The sequence below is a fragment of the Macaca thibetana genome, chromosome 6 (genome assembly GCF_024542745.1).
Source record: "Macaca thibetana thibetana isolate TM-01 chromosome 6, ASM2454274v1, whole genome shotgun sequence".
NCBI classification, from domain to species: Eukaryota; Metazoa; Chordata; class Mammalia; order Primates; family Cercopithecidae; genus Macaca; species Macaca thibetana.
In genome coordinates, this window is record NC_065583.1 from 104,189,794 (window position 1) to 104,216,395 (window position 26,602).

General features: G+C 41.8%; 1 protein-coding gene across 10 annotated transcripts in view; it reads right to left on the minus strand.

Annotated features, from left to right (window-relative positions):
• Positions 1-26,602, minus strand: part of PDE8B (phosphodiesterase 8B) — a 344,936-nt gene that overhangs the window by 104,373 nt on the left and 213,961 nt on the right. For 8 of the 10 annotated variants that reach the window (XM_050795661.1, XM_050795657.1, XM_050795656.1 and 5 more), the window contains one exon: positions 12,981-13,040. In XM_050795661.1, coding sequence (XP_050651618.1) covers positions 12,981-13,007 — 27 coding nt within the window. In that variant the 5' untranslated portion in view covers positions 13,008-13,040. The remainder of the gene's footprint in view (positions 1-12,980; positions 13,041-26,602) is intronic. The other 2 variants (XM_050795655.1, XM_050795652.1) reach the window with 1 other exon arrangement.

A 26,602-nucleotide genomic window follows, 5' to 3' on the forward strand; every position in this document is an offset into this window, starting at 1 on the left:
ATCGACATAAGGAAGTAAGGGAACTCAAAACAACCTCAAAAATGAATTTTAACATCCAATCTTTGCCAAAATCTGGAAAGAATGATCATGAAATGTAAAGTTGATGGAGTTAAGTTGAGGGAAATGTGCTTCTATTGATGAACTGCCTCATTGAGAAGCAATTTTGCCCACAGGAAAGAAGGCAGCAACACTTTACACAGTTCCTCCCTCATCATCGCCTGGGTCCAGGAACACAGATTCCCTGCCAGCCAGAAAGACCCAGACTGCCCTACCACCACCTGAGCTCATTTATGTATTTATGGTCCATCTCTCTCACTAGAGAAGTAAGCTTCAGGAGAGTAAAGGCTCGGCCTGGCTTGTTCCCTGCTTGTACCCCCCATGCCCAGCACTAGCCTGGCACTTCCTAGCTGTTCAGTAAATATTTGAGAAATGAAAAAACAACTACTTGTGGGGTCTTCTGAGAAATGCGAGAGGGCTTTACTGTGAATAAGATGTAAGATCACCTCCCAGCAATAGATCTAATAAGAAAAACCTATAATAATCTCAAGATATTGTTAAGGCACTCAATACTCTTCTGCACCCACGTCTGGTTTAAACAATTAGAAACAGAAGGGTAGTTTCTCAACATGAAGAGCTTTTGAGTCAATAGTCAATATATTCATCATGGTGAAATATCAAACGTGTTTCATTTAAAATCAGAAACAAGCCAAATTGTCCAATCATTACATTTGAAAACTACTTTTTTTTTCTTTTTTTTGAGACAGAGTCTTGCTCTTGTCACCAAGGCTAGAGCGCAATGGCACGATCTCGGCTCACTGCAACCTCTGCCTTCCAGGGTCAAGTGATTCTCCTGCCTCAGCCTCCCGAGTAGCTGGGATTACAGGCGCCCACCACCACACCTGCCTAATTTTTGTATTTTTTTAGTAGAGACAGGGTTTCGCCATGTTGGCCAGACTGGTCTCGGACTCCTGACCTCATGATCTGCCCACCTCGACCTCCCAAAGTACTGGGATTACAGGCATGCACCACCGTGCCCAGCTGAAAAATACTTTTATTAATTGAAAATTGAAAGTATATAGAAAAGCAGAAACAATAATATAATGAAACTCATGTACTCCTTACCCGGCTTCAGCAATAACCAACTCCTAGCCAATGTGGGTTCATCTCTATCCCTACCCATTTTCCTAGCTCTTACAACAGATTGTGGCTAATCCAGCTATTTTATGTCATCCATATGCATTTGTGAAAGATAAAGATTTTTTAAAAAGAACAAAACCACAATATCATTTCATACCTAAACCTCCCCAATAATTTCTTAATATCAATAAGTATCTGGATATATTATATATGCCATTTTTTAAGAGCACTCTGGGCTGACCAGGGTCTGTCCTTCTGCAGCCCAGGAAGCTCCTAACATTTCCAGCCACAGAGTTCCTTCCAGGAAGAAACGGGAGGTGGCTCTCCCAAGAAAAATGAAGGACACAACCTTGTGGATTTTGATAACGAAAGCCTTCCTATCAAACTGTTAACAGGGGAACCTGAATGAGAAAAATCAGGTAGAATAAACTGGTTGGTGCAAAAAGTCAATAACCTTTTACTTGGTGTAGCTGTGGTATTAACACGAGAAACTCAATATGCCAAACCTAGAAGTCAAAAAAGGTGAAAAACTTCTTGTCTCTCACCTGTCTGGCCGAATTATGGATTTTTAAACAAGAATCTCAACAATCTATATTTCCTTGACACCATTATGCCTCAACCTTTGACTAATACAGTAAGAATAACAATTCTCTTGTTGGGCATTACAACAACTATCACTAATTTTCAGAAACACTGCTTTTAACTGCTTACGGTATGTTGATGAACAAAATAAAGACTCTGCATTACAGTGGTAGAGGCACACACAATAAATAGACCATTAAGTAAGTACATTATACAGAATGGTAATAAATGACAGGTGCTACGTGAAACCCAGCAGAGCAGAGTAGGGGGGGTCAGCAGTGGGTGCCGGCAGCAGAAGGAAGTAGGCAGTTAGGATAGGTCCCGCTGAGAAGGTGACGTGTGAGCACATGCCTGAAGGGAACAGAAAGGCAAGCCCAGTTTACGTTGGAAGGAAAAGCATTCCAGGCAGAGTTCTATAAGCCCCTGGTGTGTTCTAAGGACTGCAAGGGAGCCAGGGTGGTCGAAGGGAGGGTGTGAGGACAAAAGGGTGGGAGCAGGTCAAGTTCACAGCAGAGGGCTAGACCATGATAAGGCCTTCTAGGCCATTTGAAGGTCTTACAAAACTGGATTTCACATGGAAACTCACAAAACTGATTGAAGGTGGACAGCTGTATTAATTGTATATTTTTATTTTCTGTGTTTCCAATGCTTTGACTTCTGGCTCTTTGCTGACCCTGGAAGGACCGCCCTTCTCAGGGTTGCTAATCCCTAGAGATATCACACAATTCTCCTGTGAGCATGCCCTTCATATGCAAATCAACCAATCCAGAGCCCATCCCCAACCACCACCACCTCTGGTTCTTACCCTCCAGGCCACAATTCCCCAACCCTAATCACCCTAGGGCCAGGTACCAAACAACTAGAACCACCAATATGTCCCAGACCTTTTTGAAATTAATCAGACTAGCTTGGCCTAACCCTGCTCACCCTGCCTCACCCAAGCCTTCCCATGAAAACCACAGTGGAGGCTCTCGCGTGCGATCTCCTCCCACTCCCTCTGCCTCCTGACTGACTGTGGTGCTTCCCAGCGTGGCCCTGGGTGGCACACTGTGCCTCCTGCTCTGGGAACTGTAACTATTTTTTCAATGCCAATTGTTCCTAGATCTGTTGGCCTTACCATACCTGAATAATAAGATCTGTATCATGACACAGATCTTATTATTCAGGTATGGTAAGGCCAAAGGATCTTCTTATTTCGGTATGGTAAGGCACTCAGGAGAGAATTTCTTTGGCTAATATTTAAATATTTTCCTATTTATAAAAAAATTAGAAAGACTGCTTTTCAATTATTCAATTCCTAATCAAAGTGAAAATTTATGGGAATAAAGAATATATACCTTAGAGCAAAACACTATAGCAATCACCTTTCAAAAATATCTGCCTAGCTCTTGAAAATAATACCTTCTCCAGGAAAGTAGTAGATCCAAGTAGCCCAAATTGGACTCTTTGTCCCCATCTCCCAGGCTATAGCTGGGCTAATGATATTCTGATTCCAGGAATTTAGAATTTGAACAGAGAGACACAAAGGCTGGGAACCGGGACCTGTGGCCCATTAAGAATAGAGATATTGGCTGGGTGCGGTGGATCACGCCTGTAATCCCAGCACTTTGGGAGGCCGAGGTGGGCGGATCACCTGAGGTCAGGAGTTCCAGACTAGCCTGACCAAGATGGAGAAACCCTTTCTCTACTAAAAATACAAAATTGGCCAGGCATGGTGGTTCATGCCTGTAATTCCAGCTACTCAGGAGGCTGAAGCAGAATTGCTTGAATCTGGGAGGCGGAAGTTGCAGTGAGCTGAGATCGTGCCATTGCAGTCCAGCCTGGGCAATAACAGAGAAACTCCATTTCAAAAAAAAAAAAAAGATATTGATGGAAGAATGTTAAACTGCTGATGTCAAAGGGCTCAGAGATGGCCCATGGACACCCTTCCCAAGCTACCCACCCTTTTCAACTCTTTCTTGGAGTCTGAAAAAAAAATTGCACTATCCTTCTAATACATTTCTTATTTACTTATGTACTTTTTGGTATAAGGTATCCTTACAATCGAAAAATAAAAACCAAACAAAAACTTAAGTAATGTAATCCCTTTTCAGCTTTAATATTCTGTGTATCAGTATTTCTCATTTCTCTGACATGGCTGTTTGTTAAGATTTATTGACTATTAACTGAGGTCAATAAATGATTAACTCATATAAATGATTCTGCGAAACATATTTTTGAAAAATCATTACTAATGGTGTTATAACTGAACTTGATCTGTAAAGAGTAACAGTAAACTGACCTTGTGCTTGCTCAAAATAGTATGCTCAACATTCATTCAAAGAATATTTATTGATGACTTGTTATGCAAGATGTTAAGAACTGGGAATAAAAAGATGACAGAGATAGCCATAGGCCAGTCTCTTCCCATGGGCTCCAGTCAAGGAAGCAGATAATTATAATAAATGCACCAATGAGTGGTGACCACAGATAAACGAAGCATGGACAAGAATCCAAGCACAGGAGAACAAGCAGAAGGAAGTAGTTTTGTCACATCAATCTCACTGTACCCTTGTAAACACAGCAAAAGAGGAGAAGATGCAGAACTGATCTGGGCTGAAGCCTGGAACAATGAGGAAACCTCTTACTGGAGCAGAGCTCAGCCAACTTGTGTTCTGTCCATAGTCAGAACACAGCTATCGGCAATCCTCACTTGCATGGCAGAATCAGACTATAATAATGACCATGCACGAGGGTTGAAAACTTACGGAGTGTGTACATTTTTCACTTTTCAGGTGATGGGTACACTGAAAGCCAGTACACAATATATGCCTGCAAGAAATCTGCATTTTTATACTCTATAAAAACAAAAATGAAAAAAATGACCATGTAAAGCTATCTTAATAAATAATGGTAAAAATTATGATTGTTTTGTGACCTTTAAAGATTTGTGTCAACATACTGAAAATTTTCTTATTCTTGGTTATAAATATATAGGGAAATGAAAAAAATATAAAGCTAAAATTTATTTAATATATTGTAATTTAAAATATTAGAAACATTGAGAATTAAAATGTTTTATTTATTTAAAAAAATTATCAAGAGTAGTTTGGACAGTGCTTGCCACCTTCTTCTAGTTGTATAAGTTATGATATGAAGTGAGCATCTTTTCTATGCCTTGGCAAATTATCATACTCCTAACTTTGGATCAGCTGCTGACATTTTATCCTCTGTGCTTTCAGTATCATGCAATATCCCCAGAGCTCCTTTAATTACTGTGAAGCTTTTTGCTGGCCTCACTACCTCTATGACTTCTTCATCCTTTTTGTCACACCACTGTCCTCATTTATGTTGATGAACTTACATTCACTAACTTCTACCAGCTACAGTGTCGGCATTCCACAGTCAACTATTTCTCCTCTAAGTCCATTTACATTTGATTCAAATTTCACTCACAGCATTATCATTTTTCATCTCTTCATTGCACTTTCATCTTTGTTAGCTCATTCCCTCTTTCGACAATCTATTTTTGCATAATGTCATGTGGGTTTATCACGAAGAGATAGGAGGCAACACAACTACATGCTTTGCTGTCTGTACTTAGGCTGAATAACGGATAGGCAGAAACCAACCAGAGTCTTTGGCTAAAAAAAGTTATGGTTAAAAAAAGCGATAGGTTACTGATGATGCTGCACATTTGTTATTTACATAGTGATTTGTGGACTGAAGAACCAGCTGCAAAGTTTATGCTTTATGCATTTATTCACAGTTAAAACACTGATGTAACCGCAATCTGAAACATGTTGTTGGGAGTCTGGTGTTATTTAAGTAAACCATGAAATATGTGCACATTGGAACTGTACGAAGCAAGAGATACCTGCTTTTCAAAAGTAACTACAAATACCTCAAAGAAAGCTGAAACATATCTTTTGGAGGATAGCAATAATCTGTCTTTGACAGCTAAATTAGAATGAAACTACTTTATCCGGTGACGGCTAATTATAAAAAAAGATGAAAACAAAAACTAACTTTTCCTCATCTTGAATAAGGCAATATAGGTGTTATTACTAGTGTTATTTCTTAATGAGGGTATATCTATGTGTCTTCAATGGACTGTCAATGTCTACTATTAAACATCCAGTTTTTGGAATATTTAGTCTGGCTTTAAGCAAACACCTGGTAACAGGGAGCTTCTAAAGCAGACCACATATATAGATCACATAAGCTGTTTCTGCATAATACTAAACAAGTGGCCAATGTGATCAGGGGAGGGGTTAATTGAGTTTAAAAAAAATGGTCTGAGAACTTTCCTTAAATGTCCCTAGGAAAGTGATGCTGATTACAGCTATAGTTTGATGAGAATTTTCTAAGGGCCAGCCACTATACTGAATGTACTAGAAACATACTGTCTCACTCAATAACCAGTTACAGAAACTCTTTGGAGGTGGGAATTATTCCTATTTTATAGATATGGAAACCGAGGCTTAGATGGTTAAAAAACTTGTCCACAGCTGCACTGCCAGCAAGATGTGAACCGAGGCTGGCCTGACCCCAGGGCCTTTGCAATCACTATGTTAAGTAACTTACTGTCTCTCAGCTCCACAAATATTTTTTACCTATAATATTAGACGAAAATTCTTAGCAACTCTGTGGTTCTTTGAAACTGGCTGGATGAGGTAGAAAACGCAACCTGGTAGCAGCAGTAAGGACAGACAGCAAGAGAAATGCTGGCCACAGCAAGTTACTGAGTCTGAACGTCTCCATCCCTCAGTCATTTCACTTAATGTGTGAAGGTCACCTCCCTATGAGGCCATGTGATCTCCAGTATATAACATCCCCAAATATAATGGTTCCAGAAAACCTACGCCCTACAACATGGAAGAATAAGGTGGTTTTTGTTGTTGTTGTGTTTTTTTTTTTAGGGTTGGAGTCTCACTCTGTTGCCCAGGCTGGAGTGCAGTGGTGCTATCTTGGCTCACTGCAACCTCCACCTCCCAGGTTCAAGCAATTCTCTGCCTCAGCCTCCAAAGTAGCGGCGATTACAGGTGCGGCCACCACATCTGACTAATTTTTGTATTTTTAGTAAAGACGGGGTTTCACCATCTTGCCCAGGCTTTGAAAGGAGATGTGACCTTGCTAAGAAAAAGCTAGGTCACAGCTGTGGGGATCCATTTCCAAGTCCAGTTGGAAAGCCCAGCCTGAGGGGGAATGGGGACAGGACTCTCTAAGCAGAAACACACAAATTCTGCACACTGGGGAAGTAAATGTGTTCCAGGTATGGATGAAGAAAAGGCCACTTGATTTTTCAGACAGTCTCATGTTGATTTGGATCTCCTGCCTCATAATACTTCCTCTGCTTTTTATTTTCTAGCCAAGATTGGAAAATATGACTTTCACTGTGGGTCACACATCAACTCACCCAGGAGAGACGTGCTCCACAGCACCACTCTGCACTTCCAATCCATTCCACTCCTAACTGTGCTCCTGCCAGCTCTGTGTGGGGTGTGTGGAGCCCCATGGGAGTACATTTCCTGACATGGGAGTAAATTTCTCCTGATGAACTCAGAAATGCACCCTCAAAAGCAACTATATCCTGAAATATTCTTATCAAGCCAAACCCTAAGGGCTCTGGCTGATGTAGCTAATTAATATTTTTGGCACTGCAGTGAAGAAAAAAAAGGAGAAAAAAAAGTAAAATAAAAGCACTAGGACATAGCTTGATTTTTCTAAGTCAATTGCAATGTTAGTAGCAGAAGCAAAAAAACACTAGATATCAATGCACTGAAAGTTAGTGTGTTATGGACAATAAAACTGACCTTCCAGACCTCTCTCTGTGGTCAGGGAACATGGTGCCTTCTCTCTCTCCCCTGCAACACTTAGCATAGAGCCCCGAACATAGGAAGTACTCAGTAGATTCTTACTGCATAAATCATTGAGTCAAAACTCTATGTTTGAATGAGACCATCGTGAGGCCATCCTTGGTTCTAAGTTGAGTTTATTATCTTTTTTAAAAGAAACTCTTAATTATTGTGTCCCTCACTCAAAGAGAGACTCTTTACCACTTGCATTTGCTGTTATTTGGAGCCAAACTCATGTGAGGGAAATCAATGGGGTATACAGTAGCACTTGTAATGTTCCAGGTCTTGCACTGGGTGGCGGGCTTATGAGTTTATGGTATTCAATTTGTTATTATGTTTCATAGGTTATGAGCACATATCAAAAATATTTTTGTATGTTTTAATATGCCACATATAATAAATTCAAATTTATAGACAAGTGTTTTTCAGTTGTGGGAGGGTGGAGCTGTCAGGAGGTACTTAAATTCTGCAAAGGACTGTATCATGTTTGAGAGGACAGAAAGATAGTATGGCGAGATTTTGTTATAAAATTTGACTGCTAATCATGCATATTAAAAATAATTTCAGGCTGGGCACGGTGGCTCACCCTGTAATCCCAGCACTTTGGGAGGCCAAGGTGGGCGAATCACGAGGTCAAAAGTTCAAGATCAGCCTGGCCAATATGATGAAACGCTGTCTCTACTAAAAATACAAAAAGTTAGCTGGGCGTGGTGGCATGCACCTATAGTCCCAGCTACCTGGGAGGCTGAGGCAGAAGAATCGCTTGAACCTGGGAGGCGGAGGTTGCAGTGAGCCGAGATCGTGCCACTGCACTCCAGCCTGGGTGACAGAGCAAGACTTTGTCTCAAAAATAATAATAATAATAATTTCAGGGTAATCACTAAAAGAATAGCAGTATACCTATATTAGAGAAAAGAAAATGTAGCTTCAAAAACATACCCAACTTAATAAGCAGAAACAACAAACAAGAAAACAAAAGGAAAAGGTTAATAAATAGAAAACACAAAATAAAACAACTGTATCAGTATTCACACTCAATGTAAGCAGATTTAACTCACCTATTAAAAGACAAACATTATAGAAACAGATTTTAGCTCCCTTTTTTTTTTTTTTTTTTTTTTTTTTTTGAGGCGGAGTCTCACTCTGTCACCCAGGCTGGAGTGCAGTGGCGCAATCTCGGCTCACTGCAAGCTTCGCCTTCCGGGTTCACACCATTCTCCTGCCTCAGCCTCCCGAGTAGCTGGGACTACAGGCGCCCACCACTACGCCCGGCTAATTTTTTGTATTTTTAGTAGAGACGGGGTTTCACCATGTTAGCCAGGATGGTCTGGATCTCCTGACCTCGTGATCCGCTCGCCTCGGCCTCCCAAAGTGCTGGGATTACAGGTGTGAGCCACTGCGCCTGGCCAGCTCCCATACTTTTATTGAAAAAAACCCCGACATACTGCTTAAAAAAGGCTACTCAAAATAAAGTTATAAAGTATCTGCAGTCTTTTGTTTCTGAAAAAAAACCAACAAACAGAAAAAGATATACTAGGAAAATGTTAACCAAAGGTAGCAGGCCTGGCAATGTTATAAATAGATAAAACAGAATATAAGGGAAAAGGTTAAAGAAGGACACTACAAAATGATAAAAGGGACAGTCATCAAGAATATACAACAATCAAGAACTTGGATACACCTAACAACACAGACTCAAAATACCAGCAAATATTAACAGATATTGATGATTTTTCAACAAATCCACTGTAATTAGAAACTGACAGATCACACAGTCACAAAATTTAAGTCAAAAATTAATAGAGATGGTTTGAATAGCACGATTAATGAAGTTGAAGTAATTCATGTAAATAGGACCCTCTGTCCAACAAATAGAGAATACATCTTTTTATCACTTTTTGTGGAGTATTAATCTAAAAACTGACTACATACCTGGCCACCAAACAAGCTGCAACAAATATAAAAAAAATCAGTAGCAAAGGCATCAAAGCAATTCAATGGGGAAGAATAGTCTTTGTAATAAGTAGAGCTGGAAGCAACCAGACATCAATATGGTGGGGTGGGGGTATCAGCCTTGACACCCATATCACACTGTACACAAAAATTAACTTGAGATAGATTATAGATTTAAAATTAAAAGTTAAAACAATAGAGTCTCTAGAGGAAAACAGGAAATTATCTTCTTGACCTGGGAGTAAATAAAGAATTATACCACAGAAAGCAACAACCATTTTTTTAAAAAGTGATAGACTTTTTCAAAATGAAAAATTATTCAAAAGCCAGAGCTATGAAAACGAATAAAAGAGCCACAGATTGGGAGAAAATGTTCTCAAAATCTGACAAAGGAGTCGTAACAATAATATATAAAGAACTCATACAACTCAGTAAGTTTCCCAATTAAAAAATGAGGAGAAGACTTGACAAAACACTTCACAAAAGAAAATAGAGGAATGGCTAATAAACAAATAAAAAAGTGCTCATCATTAGTCATGGAGAAATGCAAATTTAAATCACGATAAGATAATACTACTCATTCACTAGAGTAGCGAAAATTTAAAAGACTCACAACATCAAATATTTTCAAGGATTTAGAGTAACCAGAAATCTCATATTGCTGGTATGAGTGTAAAATGGTACTTTGGGAAAAGGTCTAGAAGTATCTTAAAAAGCTAAACATACCATTGTTCTGGAGGTTTTAGCCAGGGCAATTAGGCAAGGGAAGAAAAAAAAAAAGCATCTAGATTGTGACATGATCTTGTACACAGAAAATCCTAAGGAATTTCTATGGGAATTCATTAGGCTTTCCTTAGGATTATAGGAATTTAAACCTATAATACATAATCCTGAGGATTATAGGAATTTCTATATTCACGAAAAACTAATACATGAGTTCAGCAAGGTTGCAAGATATAAGATCCTGTGAAATAGAAAGATATTTCATGGTCATAGACTGGAAAACAAAATTGTTAACATGGTAATACTCCTGAAATTGGTCTATAGATTCATTGCAATCCCTATCAAAATCCCAGCTGACTCTCCGAAGCCCCCACTGAAATTGACAAAATGGTCCTAAAATTCATACAAACATGCAAGAGACCCAGATAGCCAAAATAATCTTGAAAAATGAGACTAAAGTTGGAGGAGTCACACTTCACAACTTCAAAACTTACTACAAAGTTACAGTAATCAAGACAGTGTGGTACTAGATAAGGACAGACATATAAATCAATGGAATAGAACTGAGAGTCCAAAAGTAAATCCTCACATTTATGATTGATTTCTAACAAAGATGCCAAGACAAGTCAACAGGGGAAAGAAGAATATTTTTAAACAAATGCTGCTAGGACAACTAGATAAAAATAAAGCTGGACCCCCTACCTCACACCATAAACAAAAATTAACCCAAAATGGATCATAGAGCTAAATGTAAGATCTAAAACTATAAAACTCATAGAAGAAAACAAAGACGTAAATGTTTACAATCTTAGATTAGGCAATGAATTTTTAGATACGACACCAACTGATGAATGAAGAATGATGCTTACAGCACAACACCTTTCAAAGAGAGCTAAAAAGAATTCATAACAAGTGTACATATTATGAATGGATACACACATACAAAGAGTGAGTATACAAATATTTATCATAGTGGTTGCTTTCAGAGAGGAAAGAAAGGGGCAGCAAAGGGATAAATAAAGGGCTTAAACAGTATCTACAACCTTCTGTTTCTGAAACAAATAAGACATACCATTAATATATGACAGAAGTGGGTGTTGGTACACCCATGAACCTTTATAAATATTTGAAATATTTTAACATTTAACAACTTACATTTTTAAAGAATGAGACATCCTTATGAGCATTCATTGCCAGTGTAGCATAGGACAAAAATGAAGGTAAATGAAATTGATCTAAAACCATACTAATCCCAAACAGTATTCTGGAAATTGCTTTGGGAATAAGTCCTTGATATCAACTCCTTTATTTGTTATTGCCTTTATTCAAAATTGGAGTACAAAGGACATGGCTCAGAATGATTACTGAAATTTTCCATTTGTTTATATTCTATACAAATAGTTGTGGCTGGTGTTTATTTTTCTCTATCTCTCTGTTCCTAAATTTGTTTTCATCAAATTTTCCCAAGCTAAATCTCTTCCTTTTTTTTTTCTCCTTTCCCTAGATTTGCATTTCTTTTACCAAGCAACTATAAAACATTATTTTCTTTTTCCATTTGCTCATAAATCAAATAGCACATTTCCTTGCTTGGTTTTTCACTTTCATCTATATGTTGGTTGACTTGTTTATATCTTTTCTGCATCTTGACTTGTCCCAAGTATGGGACAAGATTCCAGGTGCTAATAAGCTACAGTTTTTACAAGGAGGAAGTTAACTTATTTAGGCCTAATGGGATGGCTTATATGCAGATAAGGATTTAGAAATTATTTAAAAGGGTACAAACTCCCTTTTCATACATGTTTCTCTCAAGGGGGCACAGGAACTTGGAAGGGCTGCAAGGAGGACACAGTTGCTGCCATGATTAGAGTGAAGTCAATCCTACAGGTGGCTGGGCGTTGTATCCTTGGATACCAGTTCCTGCTGTGTTACGGAGCCCAGTAGGCTGCTTGGCTTAAGTCACATGGAAGATATAGGGGAGCATTTTATCATCTTCTATTCCCACACAACAGCAACAGCTATCATTTATCAACCATCTTTTTCAATTAATGATAACTGCCAGATAAAGTTCTAGGCATCCTATGCTATCTCATTTAACTTATAATTCCCTGAGGCATAATCATCTCCATTTTGCAGACAGGACACTGGGTAAGAGGAGTGAAGCAATATACGCAAGGTCACACAGCTGATTAACGGCAGAGCTAAGATTCCCACCCAGTTGTGACTCATGACAAGGCCCAGCCCTTTACCATTTCATTGCTTCTTCCCTTTCTGGCTGCAGCAGGATGTGGAGCAGACTAGTTTTGGGGTAAAAGTTGTTCTTTCTCACAATCCACCATGCAATCTATCCATTATATTTATACTCAAAATGGGGAAACGTTTAGGTCTTCAAGAAAACAATTTGAGTCAGGCCGGGCACAGTGGTTCACACCTGCGTGGGAGGCCCAGGCAGGCAGGTCACCTGAGGTCAGGAGTTTGAGACCAGCCTGGCCAACATGGTGAAACCCCATCTCTATTAAAAATACAAACATTAGCCAGGTATGGTGGCGCACGCCTGTAATCCCAGCTACTTGGGTGGCTGAGGTAGGAGAATCGCTTGAACCCAGGAGCCAAAGGTTGCAGTGAGCTGAGATGGAGCCACTACACTCCAACCTGGGCAACAGAAGGAGGCTCTATGGCAAAAAACAAAAACAAAACAAAACAAAAAACAGAAAACAATCTGAGTTATGGGGCTGAGTAAAAGAGGCGTACCTGAATAGGGTCCTGCGTCAGTCTCATGGGCCCGATGCGCACCTCCGCAGAAGACACCTGCTAAATAAAGGACAGCACAAGAGAAGTGTCAAGTCTTAAACTACACAAATGGATACATCCTTCCTTACGCAATGCATTGCATCATGCCACTGTGTGCACTAAATTGAAGAATCCGGCTTACTGAACTGGAGATGGGTTACAAAGCATGATGTATATAGCACAGCCCTGTTTTTGTATAAAAAAATAAAGTATACATTTATATGCATTGAAAATGTCTTTGAGGATACATCCCCAAATGCTAAGTGGTTGGACTTTGAGTTATTTTTACTAGAAGTGCCTGTATTTTTATGATAAGCATGTACTATTTTATGGAAGGAAACAATTCAATAATTATTTACTGAGCACCTACTATGCGCTGGGCATCATGCTAAGACCATTATTATTCTGACATTTCAAAAGAGAATAAAAATTTCTCTCAAATCTCGAGGCTAAATCACATCTATGGTTTAAGAGCCTTTCCAACATTTAGATCCTTTTTTTCTTATCCTCATGTTTTACTATGAGGGGCAAACAGCTTAGTCTTACTCACATTTACCATGGATAAATTATTCATCTCAGTTGTATTTCCACAAATAAACTGAGCAATACCACACCATGATGACCACAAGAGGCTTGTCTCTGCCCCATGACTCCAGGAGTGAGCATAGGGCTCTTCGGTGTTCACTGGCCAACACCATCTGGCTGCCTTTGGCGAGCGGTTAGATGGAAGCAAGCATAAAGCAAATATTTGTCTTTATTTTTAATTACTTTACTGGGATTTCTAAAAATGACTGTTCTCTAGACTAATTTGGTTGACGGTCTTGACCTCACCTCCATGGATCCAATTTTGTTTTTCTCTAAGAGACTGCGGTCATTTGCCACTATTGGGAGCTTATCCTGCATGCCACCCTCTGTACTGGCCCCGTGTCAGTCTGAAGAAGTGCCTTCAGCTCGCAGCAGCATTTACACAACCAGAGACACCTGCAGTGACCCAAGGGCCATGGGAGGCTTTTCAATTACAAAAAACAAACAAGAAAAGCAAACTTTCTTTACATTATACTTCACAAGACTACAATAATTTCCCTTTCTCCTTTCTTCCTCTTTCCCCAAGTTTAACTCTTGGTGCTGGCGCTATGAACACTCTCCAAAGCACCAGTCAGTCTTCCTTTCCTCTGTAGGGCTGATTCTCTCACCCCACCCCAACACGGCAGTGTAAAGAACTGATGCAGGGCGCTTGGGCCTCTCACCAAACCAGCCAGCAGAAAACTCAAAGAGCCCTCTAATGACTGCTCATAGGCTCCTAGCCCTCCATGGAGGGTTCTCAGGAGGGCAAGGCTGCCTGTCCTGCTCCCCTTGGGGGAGACAGCCTCCTCAACCATGGGTCCACTCAGCAGGCCTGGCACAATGAAAACCAACTGGAGGCTTTGAGTCCCTGAGCCTGTGGACAAGTTCCTTCAGTGTTTCACTGCTGTGTTCAGGTCAAAGTGACAGGCTCATGTTGAGTGTCGACTTCTCTTACTCTTCTTTTGTCTAAGTCAGTCAGTATCCTGGAAGGTGTGGGTGCTGACACCAGTAGCCTACGTGCACAGCCCCAAGAGCAACTTCACTAGAAGAGGGCCAGCCCCAGGGCATCCTGCGTCGCTGGGCTGCCAGCCCTTCGCCCAGCTCCACTCCCAAGCCAGTTTTTGCTATTGAAATAAACACCCTCCTTCCAAAGCAGCACAACTGCCAGAACCCAGATTAAAAAACTAATGTAATCCCAGCACTTTGGGAGGCCAAGGCAGGCAGATCACCCTGAAGTCAGGAGTTCAATTCCAACCTAGCCAACATGGTGAAACCCAGTCTCTACTAAAAATACAGCAGGCGCCTGTAATCCCAGCTACTTGGGAGGCTGAGGCAGGAGAATCACTTGAACCTGGGAGGCAGAGGTTGTGGTGAGCCAAGATCACGGCATTGCACTCCAGCCTGGGCAATAAGAGCGAAACTCCATCTCCAAAAAAAAAAAAAAAAAAAAAAAAAGTTAATGATTAAAAAGGGAAACCAGCCGGGCGTGGTGGCTCATGCCCATGATCCCAGCACTTTGGGAGGCCGAGGCAGGTGGATCCCTTGAGGCCAGTTTGAGACCAGCCTGGCCAACATGGTGAAACCCCGTCTCTACTCAAAATACAAAAATTAGCCAGGCATGGCAGTGGGCACCTGTAATTCCAGCTACTCGGGAGGCTGAGGCAGGAGAATGGCTTGAACTCGGGAGGTGGAGGCTACAATGAGCCGAGATCACACCACTGTACTTCAGCCTGGGCAGCACAGCGAGACTCCAGAAAAAAAAAAAAAGTGAAACCAATTTAGTACGCTAAGATACATTTGATAAGCCAGGGTATCTTTTCATCTTTTCACTTGCCCTGTGATCTCTCTTGAGTTCACTGCCTCCACCACACACAGAAGGCCGTCCAACAAGCCCACCTGTGAATGATTTCGCCAGCAAAATTAGGCTCCTAAAGGAGTCATCCAGTGGCAGAAAAGAAAGTAATGAATGAAATCATAAATAAAAGTTTAAATGGAATAAAATAAAAAGTGACTCACATTGGAAGGCCAAGAGATAGGGAAGGACTCCTGCAAGAAGGGCACAGGCTGTACAAAAAATAATAATTCACCCCTAACCAATACATTGCCTGTCTCCCTCCCTCCCTCCCTCCCTCCCTCCTTGACTCCCTCCCTTCCTTCCTTTCTCTCTCTCTCTCTCTCTCTCCTTTCTTTCTTTCCTTTACTTTTTTTCTTTTGCTTTTTTTTTTTTTTTGGACAGAGTTTTACTCTGTCACCCAGGCTGGAGCGCAATGGCACCTTCTCGGCTCACTGCAACCTCCGCCTCCTGGGTTTAGGCGATTCTCCTGCCTCAGCCTCCCGAGTAGCTGGGATTACAGGTGCCCACCAACACTTCCAGCTAATTTTTGTATTTTTAGTAGAGATGGGGTTTCGCCATGTTGGCCAGGGTGGTTTCAAACTCCTGACCTCAGGTGATCTGCCCGCCTCGGCCTCCCGAAGTGCTGGGATTACAGGAGTGCACCATTGTGCCCTGCTGCCTATATATTTTTCTAAATAATCAATATGTGCATGAAGTGTTGGTACAGCTAACCTTATATAGTAGGCTGGCGGGGAGGGGCAGGCGATTTTCGACTCTGCCAGGAGAATATCTGATGACCGTGAACATTCCTGAAGTCCCTCTGACCCAGGCATTGTGCCAGGCACATTCACACCTGTAATCCTAGTGGCAGATAGGCAACGGCCACGGAGTCACAGCATGGAATTTTAAAAGCAACTCTCAAGCTAGAAGATGTATCATTTTTTTTTTTCCTAAAGGCAGGAAAGACCCTACAACTTTCTATCATAGCCACCACTGTTCTCTGCCTGCCATCCAGCATTCTAACTCCCATCTGACCCAGCCCAGCAGAAAGGTGAGCTGAGAGCTCGTGGGAGGACAGCAGAGTCGGGAAGAGGCGCTGTAAAGTTGCTGCTTAGGAACCTTCTCCAAACCCCTGCCTCTCGCATCTCTAACATTCCTTGCCTCTCTCCTCCCAGCCCCACTTCACTGTGCTCCCTCCCACGTGCTGTCACTCTACCTCCACTACCGGTGTGAGTGCCTCAGTTTACCAGCTCCTCTAGTCCTGACCCACACTTTGCTTTGTGTCTGTTTGCCTTTTCCTTCTTGGTCTGTGCTCCAAGTCATCTGGCCTTGGCTTCTGTGTCCCAAAGAGGTCAACTGTCCCAAAAGAACACTGGAACTTGTTCTTGCTGACTCTGAGGGCTGGCACTAGGTAGTGACCAGCAGAAAACACCCGTAGCAGGTATATTCACAGACGGCAGTTTGCAGAGTTCTGCTTCTGACACAGGCATCTAAGTGCCTGCATTTCACCAATTTATAAAACAGCAATTATGAACAGAAACAGGAGATCATTTACCGACATCTGTGTAGCCACGCCAAGATTCTCTACTTCAAAGAATGAACTTTGATCAACTGCAGATGCACAGAATCTTCAATTAGTGTATTAGCTCTGATTCCAGGAAGTGACCAAGTTTGCCAGCGTCAGAGAAACAAATGCAGGGGTGGGGGTATAGGTAACATAATTCCAACACCTGAGAAGAGGGTGGGACCAGAGTGTGAAGAGAAACACACTTCCTAGCCACATGGGTTTCCCCAGTAGCCTAATGAGGAAGGATTGCTGAACTACAGTGTAGTTTTAACTGTGCCGTACAACATTCGTAGTGTGTCAAATATTTGTGTGTACATGTGTGTGAATGGTAACATACACACCTATATACATGGAAGCAGGGTCACCAATCCACTTTCACATGGAAAAAATAAAAAATAAAAAACGAGTACTATTTTGTAGCATTTGCTGACTTCCATGGTATAAATACCATTGTTTATCTCAAGCTGGCAACACGGGTCCATGACTGCAAAATTAGGAATGCATCTTTTCATTCAGAGAAAGTCTACAAGTGGCAAAGTCATTCAGTCTTTGTTGCTCTGTAAACATCTATCACTCACTTTTGCTTGAAATTTGGCTGAATATAGAATTCTGGTTAAGAGACATTTTCTCTCCCACTCTGAAGTTGAGAAAGAGGAGATAATACTTCTGGTTTGGGGGGTGGGGAGATCAAGGAAGGCCTCATGAAGGCAGGCAGGTGGTGAGAAAAAGGGGGACGAAGAGGCTGGGTTGGGGAAAGAGATTCTAGGCATAGGGAACAGCACAGGCACCGGCATGGAGGCAGGAAAGCAAAGGTGCTGGGGGGGAGAAAACAAGTCTCCAGAGAGCTGGATTGCAGTATGTGAAAGGGTCGGCTGGGAAGGCTGGGGTCAGATCCTCAGAGGACACAGGAACGAGCTCTCTTTTTTAATCTCTAAGCACCAATCACATTGCAGGTGTTTGAGCAAAGGATCAACATAATCAGATCTGTGACTTGGGAAAATCAAACACTGGCTTGCCCACTTTCTGAACAACCAAGAACAGAGATTTCGCAAAAACTAAACAAAAACACTGCTATGAGTAGGAACTACAGCAACGAAAGCAAGTGGGAAAATACACTGCAATGATCAAGAAAAAAATTGCAGGAAAAAAACTCAGCTTGGCTTCACTTCAATAGAAAGGGAACTCCAAGATACAACCCAGCTGGTGCAGGGTAGGCAGATGGAAGGGACAAACTCGCGAGAGAAATCAAGGTAGTTCAGGTTGGTTAATTCACCTGTCATGCCACCACATTCTCTAGAGGCGACTGCTGCAGCTCTTAATAGTTTCAGCTTCAGGAATCTTGTTAAGTAACTTGGCATCGAGTTTTAGAGCCTTCCTCAGACAAGAGGGAAGCTAAGGATTCAGGAACGAAAGCAGTTGACCTGGAAAGCCCTTTTCTGTCTCAGCAGCTTACGCATACTTCAAGGGCCTGCTCCAATGCCCTTGCCCTCTGACAATGGTTCAAGTCTAGCTTCACCCAAAGAAGAACCAGTGATTTCTCTCCTCAGTACTCCTGTATTCATAGCACTAATTTTGTTAGTCATTTACATATCTCACTCCTTGGCAAGACTGTGAGTTTCTTGAGGACATAGTCTCTGCCTTTTTCACAATTCTATCCCCAGCATCTACAAGATGCTCAGCAAATGCTTTGTGGAATTGAATTAAACTGAAAAGATCAGACAGCTTTTAAGTAACAGAGTGAAGACTGAGACTTCATTCTTCCTAACCCCCAGTGCACTGCTCTTCCATTATGTTCCAAAATTGGAAGCATTAATTCTGCAGCACTCATATTTCTGGTGTGGCTTCTGGACTCCATTCAGACTCTGCAAAATAGATGATGCAGTGCCTGGCGATCCCTACTTGTGCCCTGGTAGTCTGTTAACAGGGCTGGCCCAGCACTAAGAAGGAAAAGGGTATGCATGCATATGCATGTGCGTGTGTGTCCAGGTGGGGATGGAGTGTCTGAGTTCCAAAACTCAGGGTCTGAATCTTCCCCACTTCAATGACTTCTCCTTTAGAATCCCTTCTTTCCCACCATCTACAGTACTGAGTGTTCACACACACACACACAAACACACACAGCTTAGGGCAAGCTTGACTCGCATTTTGTGACGGGTCCACGGTGAAGATCATTTTACACTGAAAAGACACCAGCTGTGGGCACAGAAATAGGCACTTTTAAATGCTCTTCATCAACTCTGTCTGCTGCCCTGTTGGCTCTGATTTAAAAATAGCATTTAATGATCTCAGTATGTGCCCTGTCCACCCTCCATTCTCAGGCAAAACTTAGTTCTTTATTCTTCTGAGCTCTGGGTAAACAAAGGTTGTGTCTGCCTTTTGTCTTTTGAACGGGTGCCTGTCTGTCCTCTGCCTTCCAGTCAGAAAGGGACGGGCCCTGCAGTCTCTAGGTGACCCCACGGTGAGGCTGGGCCTCCCTGCTCTATGCTGGGAAACTCTGGCCCATCCCAACCTCTCTTCCCTGCCAACCATGCTTAGCACACCCAGAACACTCTCTTCCTTCTGTCCCCTCTCAGTTGTAGGCCCTGCTGGCTGGTGCTGCCCTCACTCCAGCCTCCAACCTTACCTGGCTGTGGTCTGGCTGCCCTCCAGCACCACCTGGCAACTCTGACACCCTGGACCTTTCAGGGTCCAAGAGCTCACTGGGCAGCCCATGAGTTTCCCTTCTCCTTCCTGCTTCCAATCCTCCGGTCTAGAAGTTCTCAACCTGGGCTTCATATTAGAAGTACCTGAGGAACTTTAAAAATATATCAATGCCTGGGTCCTATTTGACACCAAGAGAATTGGAATCTCTAAAATCTCTAAGGATGGGGCCCAAGCATCTTCAATTTTTTATCTCCTTAGGTGCAGCCAGGGTTGACAACCACTAGTCTTGTTTTGAGCAGACTTGTCTGTTGCTGACTTCAATTCCTGCTTCTTTAATGGCTCCTCCTGCAGACTCTATTACATATTCATTTACTCAACAAACATCAATGGAACATTTACCTTGTGGAAGGTAACAACACCCACCCAAGACTCAGCTATCATGACTGAACCCAGACATTGACAGGTATCTGTGTTTATTTCCAGACACCTCCACTGGTTTTTTCCAGATAGCTCCACGAAAAACACAAGATTATAATCTTGGCATGAGGAAGATAAAGTCTTTTACATTTGGTGAATTATCCCCCCCAAACAATATCCCTACTTTACAATCAAAATCAATCAAAAATTTCTTTTATAGTTTTTTTTTGTTTTGTTTTGTTTTTTTTTTTTTTTTTTGAGGCGGAGTCTGGCACTCTTGCCCATACTGGAGTGCAGTGGCCCGATCTCGGCTCACTGCAAGCTCCGCCTCCTGGGTTCACGCCATTCTCCTGCCTCAGCCTCCCGAGTAGCTGGGACTACAGGTGCCCGCCACCTCGCCGCCCGCTAGTTTTTTTGTATTTTTTAGTAGAGACGGGGTTTCACCGTGTTAGCCAGGATGGTCTCGATCTCCTGACCTCGTGATCCGCCCGTCTCGGCCTCCCAAAGTGCTGGGATTACAGGCTTGAGCCACCGCGCCTGGCCTCTTTTATAGTTTTTTTGTTATATAATATAAATGGACGATTACTCATAGTTACAAGATACAGCCAGTGACATATTTCACTACTTTGTGTTTTATGCCCTATTATTTAGAATAGTACATTAATTTGGCAGCACGATGTTTTATCACATAAACATACAAATGTCTGCTCATCAAAATATACAACCATGAGATAAAAGATTAATCACTTTGACTTTAAAATTATAGCTTCTATTCACCAAAAACAAAAACAAAGGCAAAGAGCACTGTAATAAAAGAGAAAAAGGCCCAGAGCCTGAGAGATGAAATCTAAAACATTAAAAAAAAAAAGTTAGTAACCAGACATAAAACAAAAATTTTTTAAACATCAGTAAGAAGACAGCCAAAAACAAAGCTGGGGAAATGATTTGAAAAAGAAATTTACAGGAGAGGAAATATAAGTATGAATAGACGCTCATCGTCATTAGTAATCAGGAAGATAACAATTTTAAATTACAATGAGATGCTATCTTACATCCAACTATTTTTATCAACAGAATGGCAGAATTAAGTCAAACATTACCTAGAATAGGCAAGAAAGTGGCCCCTCAGAAACTCTTATACATTGTTGGTGGGCATGTAAATTGGTTTAGCAACTCTGAAAAACAGTTTTGGGATATCTAGTGAAGATGAAGAAGTATATATCCTACAATTCAGCCTCCTGTATGAGTGTACCTCTAGGGTATATAAGAGGCATTTACAAAAATATTCAGAGCAGTATTGTTTGTAACAAAAACTTAGAAAACTGAATCCATAGTCTATTAATACCTATCACTAGAAAAAACTGATATATAGCTCAAGGACTATCCATACAACAGAATATTATACAGCAATAAAAATGAATCAACTAGAGTCACTCATTTAAAATGTATGAATCTTACAAACATTGAGTTAAACAACAAAACAAAAAATTACAAGTTTTAGAATGATGCATACCTTAGGATATTACTTAAAGTTTAAAAATACTTAAAACAATACTGAATATACTTTAGGAATATATTATAACAGTACAAAGAAATGCTGACAAACTCCCAATTGAGGCAAGTGGTCCTGCTGGTGGAGGGGACAATGAATTTAGGGAGGGAGGTGCCAGGGCTTCAACTACATTGTGAATGACCTATTTTTTTTTTCTTTTTTGAGACAGAGTCTTGCTCTGTTGCCCAGCCTCGAGTGCAGTCTCCACCTCCCAGGTTCAAGTGATTCTCTTGTCTCAGCCTCTCAGGTAGCTGGGATTACAGGCACTCGTTGCCATGCCTGGCTAATTTTTTGTATTTTAGTAGAGACGGGGTTTCACCATGTTGCCCAGGCTGGTCTTGAATTCCTGAGCTCAGGCAATCCATCCACCTCGGCCTCCCAAAGTGCTGGGATTACAGGCGTGAGCCGCCACACTCAGCAAATGACCTATTTTTTTAAGCAGTGAGTAGTGAGCACATGGGTGTTTACTAAATTAACCTTTCTTATTGTATATGTAGATATATCAAAATAAATGTAAATTACGTTTAATTTTATTGGGAAAGTCTATTTCCTATCTTGGGGTTAACATTAATGGAGCATTAGCCACTACATAAATATTCTATATATATATATATATATTTTTTTTCTTTCCAGTAAAGTCTTTATTTGGTAGAATAAGGTGGTGTATTTAAAATTCCTCAGAATATAGACAGGGTTTCTCTGAAAGTTGGTAAAATAAAATTCTAGAAAATTGGGCTGGGACTCAGGGGACCTTGCTCAAGATGAGTAACTGCACTGTGCCTCAATAAGACAAAGGGACTGATGAATTCCCCATGTACATCATCTCACATAAAGGTCACGGCAATCCCGCAGGGCATCCTGGGCCCCTTTCTCCAGCTTAAGAAGTTATGCTGCAGAAAGGTTAAGCCACTTACCCCAGAGGATGAAGCTGAGATTGAAGCCCAGGTCTGCCTCACTGGGAAGGCCATGCTCTTATTATGTATTTACTTACATCTCAGACTGTTCCAGAAAGGCCTTAAGATGGTGTACACAGAGACTTTAAATGAGGTGAGGGTTTTTAAATGACTTATAAATAAGATGTGAAAGATCTGGCTGAGAAACAATGAGCATGGAAAGAAGCAGGTAGGGAGGTCAGTGTGCACAACATTTGGTACAAGGCACCTGCTCCTGCTGAGGTGGGCCACCCAGACAGTGAGGTCAGGCTGCAAAGAGGGAGGCGGTACCCTCAGTCTCCCACCGTGCACTAGACACAGTGATGCGCTTTCCAGCACAGCGTCTTACACTGCCCCCCACCCATGCCCTCTCTTTCCTTCCCCGCTGTCACTGTTCTTTCTTAAGAAGGGCTACTACTAGACTCAGCAAGCTTTGCTGTGGAGGGTGATGCTACATCCCACTGTGCCTGGAAAATATGGCAGTGAGAAAAGATAAAGAGGCCATCCTCTTGTAAACACTGAAATGGTAATGAAAAAAATAAACAGAGAAGTCATGCAGATGCCATCAGATCTAAACACAGAAAACTTGGCTGGCACAGTCTAATGGAGAAGCCACTTCCCCCTGACAAATATCAGATGAAACAGAAATTATTTATACAACCATAGTCATGTCATCTACAGTCATGAGAAAAAACACTCAGCCTGATATCGATTATGCATTAAAATGGAAAGAAAAAACATGGTCTAGAATATAATCCACAAAGTGACAAGTATCCAAAGGAGGCCAGCACAAGGACGCCTTAGAGAGATTTAACTACAGAGGAGGAAAACAAACAAACAAAAAACCCAAACTGCACTTCGATGCTACGATTATGTGAAAATTCTTTCTGTTGTACATGCAGTGCAAGAATCAAGGCATCAAGCTTTCATAATGTAATAATTCAGCCACAAATGACTAGGCGGAGTGTGTGTAAACACAGCTCCATTCCAAGATTCCAAAGATCATGCAGGGTCTGACTGGGAGAGCACAGGAATTTAAAGGCAATGGTCAAAACGTGACATCCCTCAACTGACTTCCTTCCTTTTATTACAGATACCACTGATAATAGACACTGCTGGATGACTTCAAGCATGTAAAATTACATTGTGTAATAGAGAACAAGCAAAGAACAGTCTAGCTCTGATTATTCAGGAGGCAATTATCCAGACTGTGGAAAAACCCAAGCACTCATTTCTGATCCACCTCCATCCTCCTGCATGCCTCTGATGCCTTCCCTTCTCCTGAACATTACATGAAGTTGGGAGAAAGTGGGGAGGGATGATATTCAAATCAGTAAATTTTGCTACATGGTCAGCAGTTCTGGTAAATAGATTTGATGGGCAAGGAAACAGGAACCACCTGCTAAAAATCAGTTTTAGAGATTTCCTGTGGATTTCAATTATACATGCTGCCTCTGTCCTCAATTTCATCATTGATTAAGCTAGAACTGCCTTAGAGGACCAAGAGCGAAATGTCTTCCCTGCTTGTCTCCATGTGAATCTCCCATTAGGGACATGTGACCCTGAAGCACCTGGATTTTTAGCCACAGCTGGTACCCCATCAAGAATCCAACCACACTCACTTTCCCAACTCTGGTGTGTCAGGACCACTCATGCTGGGATGAACCATGACCTTCAGTCACCAAGTCCAAAGACTAGATGGCCCCAGGGGTAATGAATCCTTGTCGGGCACTAATTCCCATTTAAAAACCAATCTCACTGAAATGAATTCCATTTAAAAGTAAGTAGCCCACGCAAAGTCAGCCACAAAATGCAAATGTCCACTTTTTTGAAAAGGAATTTTATTTATTTGGCAAGAACAATCATGATTTCCAAGCAGTTATTGATAAAAAGTACCATTAACATCCTAATGACATTCAACCTGAGTGAAACACTATACAATTAAAACCTCAACATTTTCAGAAGCTTAGCAAAGATGCCAGAAGCCTGAGACCGGAAAGGCTTCTCCTGGGAAGGTCCCCAAGGCCTCAGGCCCAGCCCTTGGCCCCTCCCCTTTGCTAACACATGTGGAAGACAAGCCCCACTGCACCTTGACCCTCTGGGGCCACTATGTCTTACATCAAAAGTCAATGATGCAACACCCAAGGAACCATACTTCTTTCTTGTATTATTTTTGAAGAATTAGAGAGGTAAGCACAGGAGCAGCACTGGAAGGAAGCAGCCTGTTTACAGGCAGGTGACTGAGCTGAAGATGGGCTCCCATGGTAATCCGCCTCACATCTCCCCAAACCCTAGAGAGTATGAAAGGGATACAGTTCTGTGTCCATTGGTGGAACAGAAAACAGAAAATGCCCAAAGCACAGCAAAGGATTAAGTAAGTTCCAAAAGACCATTTTGTGTTCAATCAAAGTATATTTCTTTTAAGTGGTTCAAACTCACAGGCTATCTTGGATCCACTGACATCTTCCTCTTCTCTTGGCTAGAGAAGAGGCTGAGTAACGTATACTCGTCTAAGAGAGGAATGAGAACAAGGGGCTCCCTTGTATTCTTGCTGTAAAACTCCAAAGCTCTGCCTACTTGCTCATTCTGATGAGCCTCAGGTTCTCACCTTCAGTGCTCAAGGCATTAAAATGCCTACACTGCAGAACACTGGGTACTTTATGCCCAGCACCAGGGTTCTCTGATCATGGTCTAGCATCACAGAACGTGGCTTCATGTCTCTTTGACCAGGCACTGGGAGCAATTCTGGCCTACTCCACTGCATACATGGGAGCCCCTGATCTTAGGAGATTGCCTCATAAGCTTTTCAGTTACAACTCTCATGTTCCCAATCTCGCTGTAATTCTGTAAGCAACAATGCAGATTCATGGGCTCCACTCTCCTGGAATTCTGTTTAAAATCACTACTATTTCTTATGGGCCTTGGGGCCTTTGTGTAAGAGAGGCAATGTGTTAGAAATAGCAATGGTGCAGAGATAGGGCCAGGAGACATACAAAGCTACTAGTGCATCCTAGTGGAGCATCCATTTTTATGCCAAGATGAAACAAGTTTAGCAATTTACAAAGTCCTTCAAAATAGTTTTATCTTAGTTGAGAAGATAGGACCAGAGTATAATGCAAAGTTCACATGAATTTTTAAGCTACAGAATGAAATTTCACAAAAATCTAGTGCTTGCAGCAGATCACTTTACCTGGCAGAGGTAGGCATCCACTTTCTCCACCCTCAGATTTGAAGAGGTTTGAGAAGCACCAATCTAAAGGAAGAAGACCAATTCACGGAGCTGAGGCCTTGGCATTTTAGTTCAAAGTCTCTAAAGCCCCATCATCACACGTAAGAATTCCCGGGGATCCCTGGATGGTCAGATGGCGAAAATAAAGCCCTGGGAACGGTGTCTGGTGAACCAAATGGCAGCTCTATGTGGACTTGGAGTTCTACTGGTGCAAGTCCAGCCTCTTTCTAAACAACCAGTGGACAACTCTATGCTCTCATTAGAAAGCTCTGCCTTCAGTTGCACTGAAATCTGCATCTTTGTAACAGAAAGACTTGCCCCGCCCCCTCCAGGGGTGCCCACATGCTAAAATTCATCAATGCTGTTTACTTGACCTTACTGGTCAAGGCTGCGCAGCCTGTCACATGGGTAACAACATCCTCTCCATCTCTTTCCACGCTGTCACAATTTCAAGAACAGGAAGAAACTTAGGGGAACAGAGGCCATGATGTTCTGTGGCTGAGTCCACAGCCCTCAATTTAAGTCTAACTACAGGAGGAAGATATATGATTGAGATGATGTCTAGAGGGTAACAAGTCCCAGTATCAGGAGGTCCAGGCCCTCTACTTTTCAGTAATGCCTAAAAGGCACTGTTTCCTTATGATGGGAGGCAGGTACTAGCATATGGGTGGCAGGGCCCCTGAGGGGAGATAGCTATACTCAAGAGTACCACCAATATTTAGTTTAGATCCACAAACTTTCATCAAGCATCTATTATGTGCCAGGCACTGCACAGAAAATGAGCCAAAAAAGATAAGCAAGACTGAGTGTTCATGCCTTCAAAGAGCCCACTGTCTGAAGACAGG